This window comes from Equus przewalskii, chromosome 11 (genome assembly GCF_037783145.1).
Source record: "Equus przewalskii isolate Varuska chromosome 11, EquPr2, whole genome shotgun sequence".
Lineage (NCBI taxonomy): Eukaryota > Metazoa > Chordata > Mammalia > Perissodactyla > Equidae > Equus > Equus przewalskii.
In genome coordinates, this window is record NC_091841.1 from 15114356 (window position 1) to 15129096 (window position 14741).

At 33.9% G+C, this 14741-nt stretch overlaps 1 protein-coding gene across 1 annotated transcript; it reads left to right on the forward strand.

Moving 5' to 3' along the window:
- The first annotated feature begins 975 nt into the window (after window positions 1-975).
- On the forward strand, window positions 976-1908 carry LOC139074579 (olfactory receptor 4C11-like). The gene has a single exon (XM_070566023.1). The coding sequence runs from the start codon at window positions 976-978 to the stop codon at window positions 1906-1908; it is 933 nt and encodes a 310-aa protein (XP_070422124.1).
- The last annotated feature ends 12833 nt before the right edge of the window (window positions 1909-14741 follow it).

A 14741-nucleotide genomic window follows, 5' to 3' on the forward strand; every position in this document is an offset into this window, starting at 1 on the left:
ATGGCTTAGAGCTGCCTGAGATCATTTTCTAAATCCATTACACTTAACATTAAATCTGAAATTGGAAAGAATGTTCTGATTTATGGCTAATATTCTCCCTCTATTTTATCTTCACTTTAGTCTCAATGAGTCCTTCTGTCTTAAGAAAATATATTGAAAGACTTAGAAAAGTAGTAAATACGGGGATAAATTTAATTTTGGACAACATATTATAATTAAAAGTACAAAGTTCAATAAGATAAGCTGAATTGAGAACAGTAAACAATTAGAAAGGTTGAGAAGTAAAATAAAAGAAAAGAAACCTAGTCAAGGCAACAGTTTAAAATAAGTCTCATGATGGACTGGGCCAACTAGCTGTGTCCATTGCTAAAATTTCATTTTTATTGTTTCTTTTTCTCCACCTGCCTCCTTCTACCACATGTCTGTGTGTGTATGTGTGTGTGTATGTAGGTTTTATTAAGAAAGACGCTGAAATGTTTAGACAATCGTTTTGTCATTCAATGTTTACGAGAAGAGTATTTTATATCTGGACTCTTGGTTCAAGAAATGTGACAGCATGTTGAGTAAATCACGTAAAAGTTTCCTCTACTTCCGCAACACACTACCCTTATATTGATGTGTCCTCGATGAATGCTGAAGAAAATATTCGGCTGAAAAAGTTATTCACTCATGCCAAATAACCCAAACTAATGTTTATTTTGTCAGAAGAGTCATTTACTTATTCATTATTTTTCTATTCTTATGTCATTATTTTCATATGCAATCAGTTAAATAAATATAATAAATATCATTAATTACATTTTATTCAGATAAAACCAGAAGTGCTCTGCAGGTAAGTGATTACTTATCGGAAAGTGGCAGTTGCATGATTAAGTGTATTCAACCTCCAAATGCAGTATTCATTTTAAAATTCTTTTCTCTTTTCCTCTTTGCAGATTATGTCTAACCAGTGCTTTCCCCAAATTGACTCAAACAATGAAGCAAAATAACAGTGTAACTGAGTTCATACTGTTAGGATTAACACAGGATCATAAAAAGCAGAAAATGGTGTTTGCAATCTTCTTCATTTTCTATTTGGGAACTGTGCTGGGGAATTTGCTTATTATTGTAACCATCAAGTTCAGCCAGACACTTGGAAGCCCCATGTACTTGTTCCTATTTTATTTGTCCTTAGTTGATACCTGCTTTTCAACGTCCACAGCCCCTAGACTAATTGTGGATGCTCTCTCTGCAAAGAAAATCATTTCTTACAATGAGTGCATGACTCAAATCTTTGCACTGCATTTATTTGGCGCCATGGAGATCTTTGTCCTTGTCCTCATGGCCGTTGATCGCTATGTGGCAATCTGTAAGCCCTTGCACTATCCAATCATCATGAACCGGCAGGTCTGCATCATCCTGATTGTTCTTGCATGGATAGGGTCTTTCATACATTCTATAGCTCGGATTATCCTGGCCTTGAGATTGCCTTTCTGTGGATCCAATTTGATTGATCATTATTGCTGTGATATGCAGCCTTTGTTGAAACTAGCCTGCATAGATATTTATGTGATCAACCTATTAGTGGTGTCTAATAGTGGGGCCCTTTGCACAAGCAATTTTGTCATTTTGATGATCTCATATATTGTCATCTTGCATTCGCTGAGAAACCACAGTGCAGAAGGGAGGAAAAAAGCTCTCTCCACTTGCACTACCCACATCATTGTAGTTGTCTTATTCTTTGGTCCATGTATATTCATATATACACGCCCCCCAAGCACTTTCTCAATGGACAAGATGGTGGCAGTATTTTATACTATTGGAACACCCTTTCTCAACCCACTCATCTACACATTGAGGAATGCAGAAGTGAAAAATGCGATGAGAAAGTTATGGCATGTCAAAATTACCTCAGACAGCAAAAAATGAATTGAGGGTTTGGCCTGATGTCAATCATGGTTTGACTGAATCTGTAAATATATCAAATATGACTATGTATATCCTGACTCTCTCATGCAATTTAGTATGATGCACTTTATTTCCTTGCTTTTTTCTGTGCTTCTGCCCTCAGACTAGTAGCTCTCCTCACATCTTCAGCCTGACTCTTTCTTTACCTGAAGGGTCAATTCTAGCATTGCTCGTGGTTAAATACACCTCACAACACAGTCTACCCTCTTATTTGATAAAAAGAAAGAAAGACATACAATCACAACTGCTCAAACATGTGACCATCCATAGATAAAATGTAGCTAGTTTTCAATGATTCATCATTACCTCTATAGCACATTTCAAATTAGGTATTCTGCTTTTTCTTGAACACTTTCACAACAAAGGAACTAAATTTGCATATCAAGAAGTTCATTTCATTATATCATTATTATTTCCTTAAAAATTTTCTAATTATTGAATCAAAGGCTTTTTAAAAATAAATTGATATTCTAAAATAATTTTTCTTACTTTTTCTTTGGCTATTAAGATAACTGAGAAATTATGTATGTGATTATTTAAATATAGTGTTACAAAGACCTTGACATAGTCAACTGTTTGTCTGATTGGGGTATAAGAGCTATAGTAATAGAATCCTATGATTCTAAGAAGAAGGAAAGTAAAATGATGTATATTATCAGGATCTAATGAAAATTAAAAATACACCAGACATACAACTTATTTTCTGAGATTGAAATACAGAAAATGGAACCGGGTTTTAAGAAACAAATGTGTGATATTATTTTATATAAAATTGGATTATGTCAATAAAATAAAAGAAAGTGCTATAGGCTTTCAGAAAATATTCAGTATACTTGTCTCTAGTTAGTGGAGTTAGAGAGAACCCACTATGCAGCCGGAAGCAGCTTTCTTTGTTTGTACTTTCTTAATAAAGGGATGGTACAGATTCATAAGTTAGAATTGCCAATAGAATTTTGTTGCCCAGAGTGGGCAGAGCAGATTAACACCTGCTGCTTGGATGTGCATGCTGGGGATTATATCATGAAGTTTTAATATTCATCCATTTCAGTGTATTAAAGTGTACCGCATTCTTAGTACCTGTTACAAGATTCTACTTCATTTTTAATACTGTTTCTCATTATTTAATTTGAAAACCTTACTGATACTAATATTATCCTCCTGTCAAAGATTATTTTAAAATAAATTCATTAAAATAACACGTTTTCAGTGTTCTCACTTGCTTTCTGAGATATTATGAAGCTCAGCGTTGCACTGGTTTCCCATAGTTGGCATGTCATGCATGAGGAGGGTCATATAATTAACACAGAGTGGAAATGTCATGATCCATCATAAACTTACCTAGTCTACTTCTCTATAACACCAGTACACATCAACACACTCACATACACACTATACAGGTTTTCATGGTGATTTGCATTTCAGATGAATAATTGAAGGTAGGAGGTATAGAAGAAAAGAAAGAAGCTATAACGTAAATTTAAAAATCAAGGCTATAAAATAGGTGTAGAAGAAGCTACACGACGGAAGAAAAGTTGGAAGGGTTGGTGCTGTTCAAAAGTACTTTTAGCTAAATTAAAAGTGGGAAATTTAAGCACAAGTTTTAAAATTTCTGGGATATTATATTCATCCAATGGATACTTATGAAGCGACCACCAGCCCTCAAAACTGATTTGTCTAAAGAAAAATAATGAATTCTAGTTGTAATTTTAGGAACAAGTAGTATCTGATATGTTCCCCAAGGCTTTTTTTATTACAATACCTGTGTTTCACAAAAATAGTACCAGGTTATGTATTCCTATTGAAAGTATACAGTTGAAAAATCTAAAGGTCAGAGAAATAAACAAATTCCTTGAGGTTGTTTTGCTAAGTACCAGAAGCCAGGTTTTAAACCAGTTCTATGTGTTTTCCAAGTCAATAACAAATGCCCCTATCCTATATTATGCCTTATTTCAAACATCTTAGTAAATGGCATAAAATACAGGAAACATTAAGAAGTTGATGCAGTGATCATAAACTTCACTTATTTTAGCTTCCAGGAAGGTGGTAGACTATAAAGATTAGGAGTATGACCTCTGGAGTCAAACCACATAAATCTAAATGCTGGCTTTACTGCTTTTTTAACAGCTTTATTGAGATATTTTTTGCCGTACAAAAATTAAATATATTTAATGTGTACAACTTAAGGTTTTGACATATGTATAATGTGAAAAGATCACCACAATTAAACTAATTAACACACCAATTGTCTCTACATAGTTTCCATTGTGTGTGTGTGATGAGATTTAATTTAAGATCTATCCTCTTTGCAATTTCATGTATACAATATGACATTGTTAATTGTAGTCACCATGGTCTATATTAGACCTATAGAAAGTATTCATTCTATGTAAGCGGAACCTTGTACCCTTTGACCAACATCTTTCCATTTCCCACAAACCCTGGCCTCTGGGAACCACCATTCAATTCTCTGCTAATAACTGAGGTCACAAGGCAAGGAGTGTAGGGGGAGCTGGCTTCTGCTTGTATTGAGGTCAAGGTTGGGGGTCTAGGGTCTCCAGGACTCACTCATCACTGGCAAATTTAAAACATAAGAGTTGGAATTTAAAGTATGGGAAGAGAGAAAAAATAACAAGTGGTCCAAATGGCTAGTTATCTAAATCAACCAGGATTTCTAAAAACAAAGGTGCCTCACAGTGGGGGTGGGGCCCCACATCCTCACTCTTTAGCTAGTCATGTGGCTGGGAATGTGTTTATTTGAGATAGCCTTCCTCGAAGTGGATGCCTGTTTGAAATGGATGCACTGGCAATTAAAGCTTAAGTCAGGCACTTGCATTACAAAAAGAAAAGTCAACTGTCAAGGCTTACATTACTATACATACATATATGTACATATGCATACATATAGTATACATAGTATATACGTACATATATATATCCTATATAGGATATATATATGTATATAGTATACACACACATACTCATGTACTATATTTTCTTTATCTGTTCATCGTTTGACAGAGATTTAGGTTGTTTCCATATCTTGGCTATTTTGACTAATGCTGCAATGATGATGGAAGTGCAGAAATCTCTTTGAGATCCTGTTTTAATTTCCTTTGGATATATACCCAGAAGTGAAATTACTGAATCATATTGTAGTTGGATATTTAATTTGTTGAGGAGCCTCATACTATTTTACACAGTGGCTGTACCAATTTACATCCCCATCAACAGTGCACAAGTGTTCCCTTTACTCCACATTTTAGCCAACACTTCTTATCTCTTGTCTTTTTGATGATAGTTTCTAACAAGTGTGAGATGATATCTCATTATGGTTTCGGTTTGCATTTCTCTGGTGATTAGTAATATTGAACACCTTTTCATGTACATATTGAGCACTTGTATGTCTTTGGAAACGTGTATTCTGTCTTCTGTCTATTTTTTAATCAGATTATTTGGGGTTTTTTTGATATTGAGTCTTATGAGTTCTTAATATGTTTTGGATATTAACCCCTCATCAGATAGATGGTTTGCAAATATTTACTCCATTACATAGGTTTATTTTTCATTTTGTTGATTGTTTCTTTTGCTGTGCAAATGTTTTTTTGGTTTGATATAGTCCCACTTGTTGATTTTTGCTTTTGCTGCTTGTCTTTTTGGTGACATATCCAAAAACCTTTTGCTGAGACTAATGTCAAGGAGTTTTTCCCTATGTTGTCTTCTAGAGGTTTTATGGTTTCGTGTCTTACATTTAAGCTTTTAATGCATTTTGAAATAATTTTTGTGAGTGGTATAAGATATGGGCCCAATTTCATTCTTCTGAATGTGGCTTTCCTGTTTTCCTACATCATTTATTAAAGAGACAGTCCAGTCTCTATTGAGTATTCTCACCTCCTTTGTCAAATATTAGTTGACCATACATTTCAAGGGTTTATTTCTGGGCTCTTGATTCTGGTCCACTGATGTGTGTCTGTTTTAATGCCAGTCCCATACAGTTTAGATTATAGTGTATAGTATAGTATAGTATAGCTCCTTGTGTATGTAATTTTTGTGTGTTTTTATCATGAAAGAATGTTGTATTTTGTCAAATGCCTTTTTTTGCATCTATTGAGATGGTGACAGAATTTTTATCTTTCATCCTATTAATATAGTATATCACATTTGTTGATTTCTGTGTGTTGAGCCATCCTTGCATTCCAGTGATAACTCCCATTAGACCATATTGTATAATCCTTACTGAGCTGTTAAAAGCAATTTGGAATATTTCTTGAAAATTTTTGCATCTATATTCATCAGGTATATTCTCTTGTAGTTTTCCTTTCCTGTAATTTCATTATCTTCCTTAAGTGCCATGGTAATGTCAGCATCATAAAATGATTTTACGACTGTTCTTCCTTTTCAATATTTTGGAGATGATACTTCATTGTGGTTTTGACTTGTGTTTCCCTGATGAATTGAGATGTTGAACACCATGTCATGTACCTGTTAGCTATTTGAATTTCTTCCTTTGAGAGGTGTTTATTTATATCCTTGGCTCATATATGATTGGGAAATTTGCATTTTGGGACTTGAAGTCTATATATATTTTATATATCTTCAATATTAACTTCATATTCAATACGCAGTTTCCAAATATTTTTCCCATTCTGTACATCACCTTTTTATTATGTTGATTTGTGTGGGTGCAGAAGCTTTAAGTTTGATGAAATCACACTTGTATACTTTTACTTTGGTTGCTTTTCTTTTTGGTGTCACATAAAAAACAATTATTGTCAAGGCCAATGTCAAGAAAGTTTTTCCCTGTGTTTTCTAGGAAGTTTATGGTTTCAGATCTTATTTAAGTATTTAATCCATTTTGAGGTGATTTTTGTTCTGAGATAGAAGTTCAATTTCAGTGTTTTGCATATAGATATACAGTTTTCCCAACACTCTTTGTTGAAGAGACTATCCTTTTCACATTTTGTGTTTTTGTCTCCCTTGTTCAAGATCAATTGGTCATACACGTGTGGGTTTATTTCTGGGTTCTCTATTCTGTTCCATTGGTCTATATGCCTGTTTTTGTTGCATCAGTACTTTACTGTTTTGATTACTATAGCTTTGTAACATAATTGAGATCAGGAATTGTGAAGCCTCAGCTTTTTTCTTCTTGCTCAAGATGCTTGACTCTTAGGGATCTTTTGTGGTTCCGTAGAATTTTAGAATTGCTTTTCCATCCATTTTTGAAAAAAAAACCATTGGGATTTAACAGAGATTGTATTGAATCTGTTGATCACTTTGTGATATTAAGACATTTTAACAATATTCTTTCATGCCATGAATATGCAATGTCTTTGCACTTTTATTTGTGTCTTTTTCTAAATTTTTCATCAATATTTTAAAGTTTTCAGTGTACAAGATTTCAGTTTCTCTGGGTAGGTTAATTCCAAAGTATTTATTCTTTTTATTGCTAATGTGGATTGTGTTCTTAATTTCCATTTCTGATACTTCATTGTGTATTATAATGCCAATGATTTTTATATATTGATTCTGTATCTTCATCTTAACTGAATTTATTAGATCCAACAATTCTTTTGTAATGTCTTTGAGTTTTCTGTGTATGTGATCAAGCCGTCTGGAAACAGAGGTAGTTTTACCTCTTCTCTTCAACTAGGTTGCCTTTTATTTTCTTTACTTGCCTAATTTCCCTAGCTAGAACTGTCAGTACTTTGTTGAATAGAAGTGGTGAGAGTAGACATCCTTGTCTTTTTCATGATCTCAGAAGAAAAGCTGTCAGTTTTTCATCATTGAATGCAATGTCAGCTGTGGATTTTTTATATGAAACATTATTTTGTTCAGTTCTATTCCTCCCATACCTATTTTGTTGAGAGTCTTCGTCATGAAAAATTGTTGAATTTTGTCAAAGGCTTTTTCTACTTCTAGTGAGATAATCATGTGATTTTTGTCTTGCATTCTGTTAATTTGGTATATGACATTTACTGATTTTCATATGTTGAACCATCCTTGCATCCCATATATGAATCTTAAATGGTTGTGATGAATGATTCTTTTAATGTGCTGTTGAATTCAGTTTGCTAGTATTTTATTGAGGACTTTTGCAGTAATATTAATTGGGGGAAATTAGCATAGAGTTGTCTTTTCTTGTGTCGTCTTTGGTTTTGGAATCAGGGCAGTGCTGGTCTCAAAAAAAAAAAGTGTTTGGGGCTGGCCTGTGGCGCAGCAGTTAAGTTCACGTGCTCTAGTTCAGTGGCCCAGGGTTCACCAGTATGGATCCCGGGCATGGACGTACCAACCACTTATCAAGGCATGCTGTGGCAGGTGTTCCACATATAAAGTAGAGGAAGGAGGGCACAGATGTTAGCTCATGGCTAAGCTTCTTCTTCAAAAAAAAGAAAGGGTTTGGAAGTATTCCATCTTCTACCTTTTGGAAGAGTTTAAAAAGTGTTGGTATCAGTAGTTTGAATGTTTGGTCGAATTCACCCATGGAGCCGTCCGGTCCTGGACCTTTCTTTGTTAGAAGATCTTTGATTCAATCTTCTTGTTTGCTATGGGTCTGTTCAGGCTTTCTACTTCTTGTTGATTTAATCTTGGTAGGTTTTACATTTCTAGCAATTTATCCATTTCTTCTAGGTCATCCAATTTGTTGGCATGTACTTGTTTATAATAGTCTCTTCTGACTTTTTATATTTCAATGTCATCCATTGAACTGTCTCCTCCTCCATTTCTGATTTTATTTATTTGAATCTTCATTTATTCTTAGTCTAGGAAGGCTTCATTGATTTTGTTTAGCTTTTTAAAAAATCAAATCACATTTTCATTTATTTTTTCTGCTATTTTTCTTTCCTCTATTTCATTTCTTTCTGCTCCAGTCTTTACTACTTCCTTTCTTCTGCTATTTTTTGGGTTTAGTTAGTCAATGTGTATTCCACTACTGTTGGGTGAAAAGTTTTGTGTATGTCTGTTATGTCTATTTAGTCTATTGTGTTGTTTAGGTGTTTGATTTTCTACCTTGATGTTCTATCCAGTATTGAAATGAGAGTAGTAAAGTGTCCTACTATAATTGTATTGCCCTATCTTTCTCCCTTAGTTATGTTAATATTTGCTTTGTATATTTAGGTGCTCTGATGTTGTGTCCACGTATATTTAAAATTGTTACATTTTCTTGATGAATTAATCCTTTTGTCATTATATAATGTCATTCTTTGTCTTCTTTGACCATTTATTTTTTTAAATTTTTTTGTCTTTTTTTTTTTTTTTGAGGACGATTAGCCCTGAGCTAACATCTGCTGCCAATCCTTCTCTTTTTGCTGAGAAAGACTGGCCCTGAGCTAACATCTGTGCCCATCTTCCCCTACTTTATATGTGGGACACCTGCCACAGCACGGCTTGCCAAGCAGTCCTATGTCCATACCCGGGATCCGAACCGGGGAACCCAAGGCCGCCAAAGCAGAACGTGCGAACTTAACTGCTGCGCCACCAGGCTGGCCCTCTTTGATCATTTTTGATTTAAAGACTATTTTTTCTGATATAAGTATAGCCACACTTGCTCCTTTCTATCTATTTGTATTGGATATGTTTTTCTGTGCCTTCACTTTCAGTTTATTCGTGTCCTGAAATCCAAAGTTGGTTTTCTTACAGACAGCATGTAGTAGAGTCTTGCTTTTTGTTCTTTAATCCATTCAGCTGCTTTATATCGTCTTATTGCAGATTTTAACCCAAATAAATTTAAGGTAATTATTGATAGGTAGCGACTTGCCATTTTGTTATATATTTTCTGTCTGTCTTATATTTCTTTTGTTACTCCATTTCTCTCTTGCAGTATTTTGTTGTTTGTTGCAGTGATATTCTTAGATTCTTTTCCATTTTTCTTTTTTGTATTATCCATAGGTGTTTTTATGTGTGGTTAATATGACTTACATAAAGTGCCTTATAGTTATAGTATTGTATTTTAGTGATAGCATTTTAATATCAATCACATCTACACTTTCACTTCTCCACTCACACTTTACAATAATTTTGTTATTAATGCTACAAGTTATATCTGTCCATTAAAAATTTTTCGTAATTATAATTATTCTTAAAACTTTTGTCTTTTAATGTTTACATTAAAATTAAGAGAGATTTACATGCCACCATTAAAGTAACAATGTATTCCATATTTGTCTTCATATATAACTATATAAAATGTTTTATAATTTCATTTGTGTTCATATTGTTGTTTTTTGTCCTTTCTTTTCAACTTGAAAATCCCCCTTAGCATTTGTTGTAGGCAGGTCTGGTGGTGACAAACTCCCTCAGCTTTTGTTTGTGGGGAAATGTATGTCATCTTTATTTTCAAAAGACACTTTTTTTCTGGGTGTTGAATTCTCAGATGACATTTTCATTCAGCATTTTGAATATATCATCTCAAACCCTTCTGTCATAAAAGGTTTCTACTGAGAAATGCAGGGAAGGGCAACTTAGGGCTCCAGTTGGGAGCACAGTTTTTTCCAGGTGACCTTCTGTTTTTTTATCTGGCACTATTTTTCTTCTTTCTGGTCTTTACCACCTTCTCCACTATTCATTGGTTTTATTCTTCTTTTTTCCCTGGTACTGTTGGTCACTCTCAAGCACATAACATCTCAAGATCCTTGTTTCTATATGGTTAATGAACAAAAGGTAGGTTAACTTGCTTTTCTTATAGATTGAGTAGACAAACCAAAAGTTAAATTATTACATATAAGATGGTTCTGACTAGTAAAGCAAGGAAAACTTTAAGGTAGAATACTCTCTAGGATGCTAATAATTTACATAATTATTTCTTAAAGTAGTCCCCCTGGAATGTGGACAAGAACATTTTTTCCGGTGTTGTCTGAGAAGGCTGCTGTGAAAAAAGGATAGTCAGACTTGACACTAATTCAGAGTCTTCTAACAGGGAAGCGACAGATTATTTCCATCTATGTAAACAGAGTGACATCATTACAAAATAATCCAAAATAATTTTCTAGCATATTTCCATATTTATTTTGATTATACTGTTTCCACACACTCAGAAAAGAACGGGGAAAAAAAGAACAATCCAAAGTTTTTCGAGATGTACTATTAACATAGGGAATAAATAGAATAAATATGTATTGGGGAAAAATGGTCTATTGAACTAATAAATCTTTTATGAGCACCAGGTATGTGAAAAACCACCACTGAAGTGTAGTATAGGGGAATTCTTTCCACACGTTAAGGTTTATCACAGTTTCTACAGATGGCAGAGTATAGAAACTTCACAAAAGATTTTGATGAAAAGTAGTTTAACAAGATAAATGCTCGCTAAGAGCTATGCATTCTAGAAAGATAGAAACAATTATGACTGGTTAGAAATTATAGAAAACGTTAATGGAAGTAATGACCTTCACATAGTTTTTGGAGAATGAGGCTTTTCCACCTCTAAGAGAAATCTTTGAATAGAATTTCTATATCAGAGTATAAAATTATTACTCCTTGTAGGCTTCCAAAATGATGTCATAATAATATAATTTGCAGGTGATGCACTTCCGAGATTTAATTTAAAAGTAGAATAACTACTTCTCAAAGAAAGCTCAGAGGAAACATGACAATGAGGATGCTAAAAGCTGAAAGATAACATGCCATATATGTGGGAGGGGTGTTTCTAAAAGTACGTTGGGTAGAAATCTTCCCTTTCCAATATTTGTCCCTGCCGTATCTTCTTCCACAAGTGATCTAATCTGCCTTGCTCCTCTATAAGGCTTCTTCTGTCTTCAGTAAGATTCGTAAAAAGGAAAAAGAATAAATATTAATTTCATGTCATTTGGGGCAACCAGCTATGGGAAACATTGGAAATGATTATTAAGTTTCATGACGACTTTTTAGTTCTCAGTTAGAGCTGTTTTCCAGGGCATCTCTTGAACAGATGAACAGGAATCACTGGATTCAGTTACACAGACTGAGAAATTCAAGAAGGGTAGATTATATCATTCTTTTATTTTGACTTTTGAGGGGTAAAGAAACTCAGGACAACTTGTTGACATTTTCACAGAGAATGGTAAATTCTTCATAGAAATAAAGTAAGTGTAGGGATCCTTCCAAAGACAGAAGTCTAATGTAAGTTGGTTAGGGAGGGGTGGGTAGTTGAAGAGACAGTGCCTAAGGAAAGCAATACTGCTCACTATAGCATCTGTAATAAACCATAGAAACACAGAAGGAGCCACTTAACAATCTGTATTACACCCTTCTTTATTCTCCACCTTTTCATGTCTACTTTTCTTTCAGTTCTTCTTTGTTACCTACCCATTTTCAAACTAACACATTCTCTTATTATTGTTTTGATAAATTCAGTCACTTTAAAGTAAGCTGATTGTGTTTGAAGAGTTGAAGTGAATAAAGAATATTAGAAGATGTGCCATGTCACTGATGCTGTTTTGTCTCTGGTCCACTGTAACCTGTTTCTATGTCAGACTCCATTGAGAATGGAAAGGTATTAACACTTCTCTGGGGGGAAAAGTCTAGCGTGTAGTCATGCACATACCAAACATAAAAACATGAATCAATATTAGGAGGATAAGAAAAATGTCTCTATTTTTCTCCCAAAGGCTCAGAATTGTTTTTTAAAAAATGCCTTAAGATTCTCATTTTTATGGGTGTCAGAGTTTTAAGGTCTTACCTGCCATGTGTTACTGTTTGTACTAAAACATCTTCTACTCCAAATTGTACAACAATTCAAAAGTTATTTAAAATTTGATCTCAAGTCATTTTTTCTTTTTTCTGGCTTTATAAACTGGAGGCGTATTTGTCTCCCTATCATACACAACAGACAGAAGACTGCAGTAAATTTCTGCTGTGAATGTGTTTTGTGATCAGCATAGGGCAACAACAATAAGAAAAATATGACATTTTAAGGGGTAATAGATAATATTCAATTTAAAAGCTCCTCCTGAGCACCTCAAAAGTACAAGGCATTGGGTTGGAACTGTGGAGAATAATTCCTGAGAATATATAGTTTTCCAAATTCCAATACCAAAAAGGAAGCTAAAATAAGCACATTTATTCTTGTGTTATAAGCAATAATATCTAATATTATAGGCGAGTTGTAAAGAAAGTCTTTAGAGAGCAGGAGAATTAATCTTCCTTCTCACAGGTCATCACTGAAACCATCTAGAGGATGTTTCTGAGCAGTTTGGTCTTAAGGTTCCCAGAAAGTTGAAACAGCTAAAAATGGAAAGTCATTACAGTCAGAAAGGAGAAGGTACAAGGGGTTTGGGTTCACTACAACTGTTTATTTTTAATCCTTGGCTACTGTATTACTTTCATTACAGAGATTCACCTGATATATACTAATCTTTGTATACACCCATTACATTGTGAACATACCGTGCTTATATACAAACATCAATAAATACTCGTTGATTTGAGAAGTATATTCTCCCTTTTCTATATCATGGGGTGTTATAAATTACAAAATAGATTAAAAATTACTTTGTTTAACATAGCGAATCTTTGAAATGTACTTGAGGCCACAGAGAATATTTTTCAAAGAATTTAATAAACATATGACTAAAGTAGTCTGGATTGTTTGGAAAATGAATGGATAGAAATGAGCTTTATGGATGCAGTTTGGTGTATAGACTTTTAACATCATCATGAAACTATTCATTAAATATTTGATGAAGACCCACACTTATTAGAGTTAACTAAACTATATATATTTATTATTAGTAGTAACTTTTAGGTATATATATCCAAATATAGAAAATAAATGTTTGCCCTAGAAATGGACAGACTAATAGGATTGATAATATCCAAACCAAAAACTAAGGTCTCAAGAGAGTGGCCCAAATCATTGACTAAATAGAGTGAGAGACTTCCACATCCTCTTGCTTCCAATGCCTGCTGTATTTTCAAACGTCAATATTTTATGATACAGTACTCATTTAACAGAATAAAGGAAAGAATAAGCTCATTGTAATGATTCAGATACCAAGATTACTTCTCTTATACTTTCAGATCTTTGTCCAAGTCACAAAGTCCAAAGAAGCTTTTTTTTTTATCCTTGGCACTCCAAAGCAAATAGCTTCATCAGACGTTTTCCCAAGAGTTGTTTTTGATTTGGAGGATGATAAGATAAATTTAAATTCTATGGAGAAGAAAATTTACTAAAGGAGAGAAAAAATGTTTAAGGGTAATTTTTTGTCTATTCATTCTATTATAGTCTGAGCTTTGGTCAACTCATAACTTCCAAGACAATATATTGGTATGGGTGAGATGGGGAGGAAGAAAATAGGATAAGTAAGTCTTCCAGAATACATTCAAATATATTTGATTTCAGTATATATTTTTGCTTGCATATAATGTCTCTTCAACAAGAACTTGGCAAGAAATATCTAGATAAAAGATTGTGTTCATGGAAATGAGGGTCATAATAAAATTTGTTTTCAAATTTGAAAAAAGAAATCTTCATTGAAAGAAGTTACATTTCAAAGTTCCATGACTGACTTGGCTAAACCCACATCTCTCTCATATTTCTGCTTCTCTGCTGTTTCATGAATGTGGGGTTTGGGAGGTTACAATCATGATCCGGTCCTAACCATCTGCCTGGTGATACTGGAGTATCACTTAATGTAATCAAGACACCTAATTTTCAATAAAAGTGACTCATTACGAGAATGTAAGCAATTTCTTGGCATCAAAAAGTAATGCATTGTGGACATTGGAGAATGGATATGTGATTTCGCTCAGTCTGGGGCTGCATCCCGAGTTTGAGAGCAGAGCAAGTTGGGGGGTCATGAAGGATAGCAGAGAGAGTATTTTGA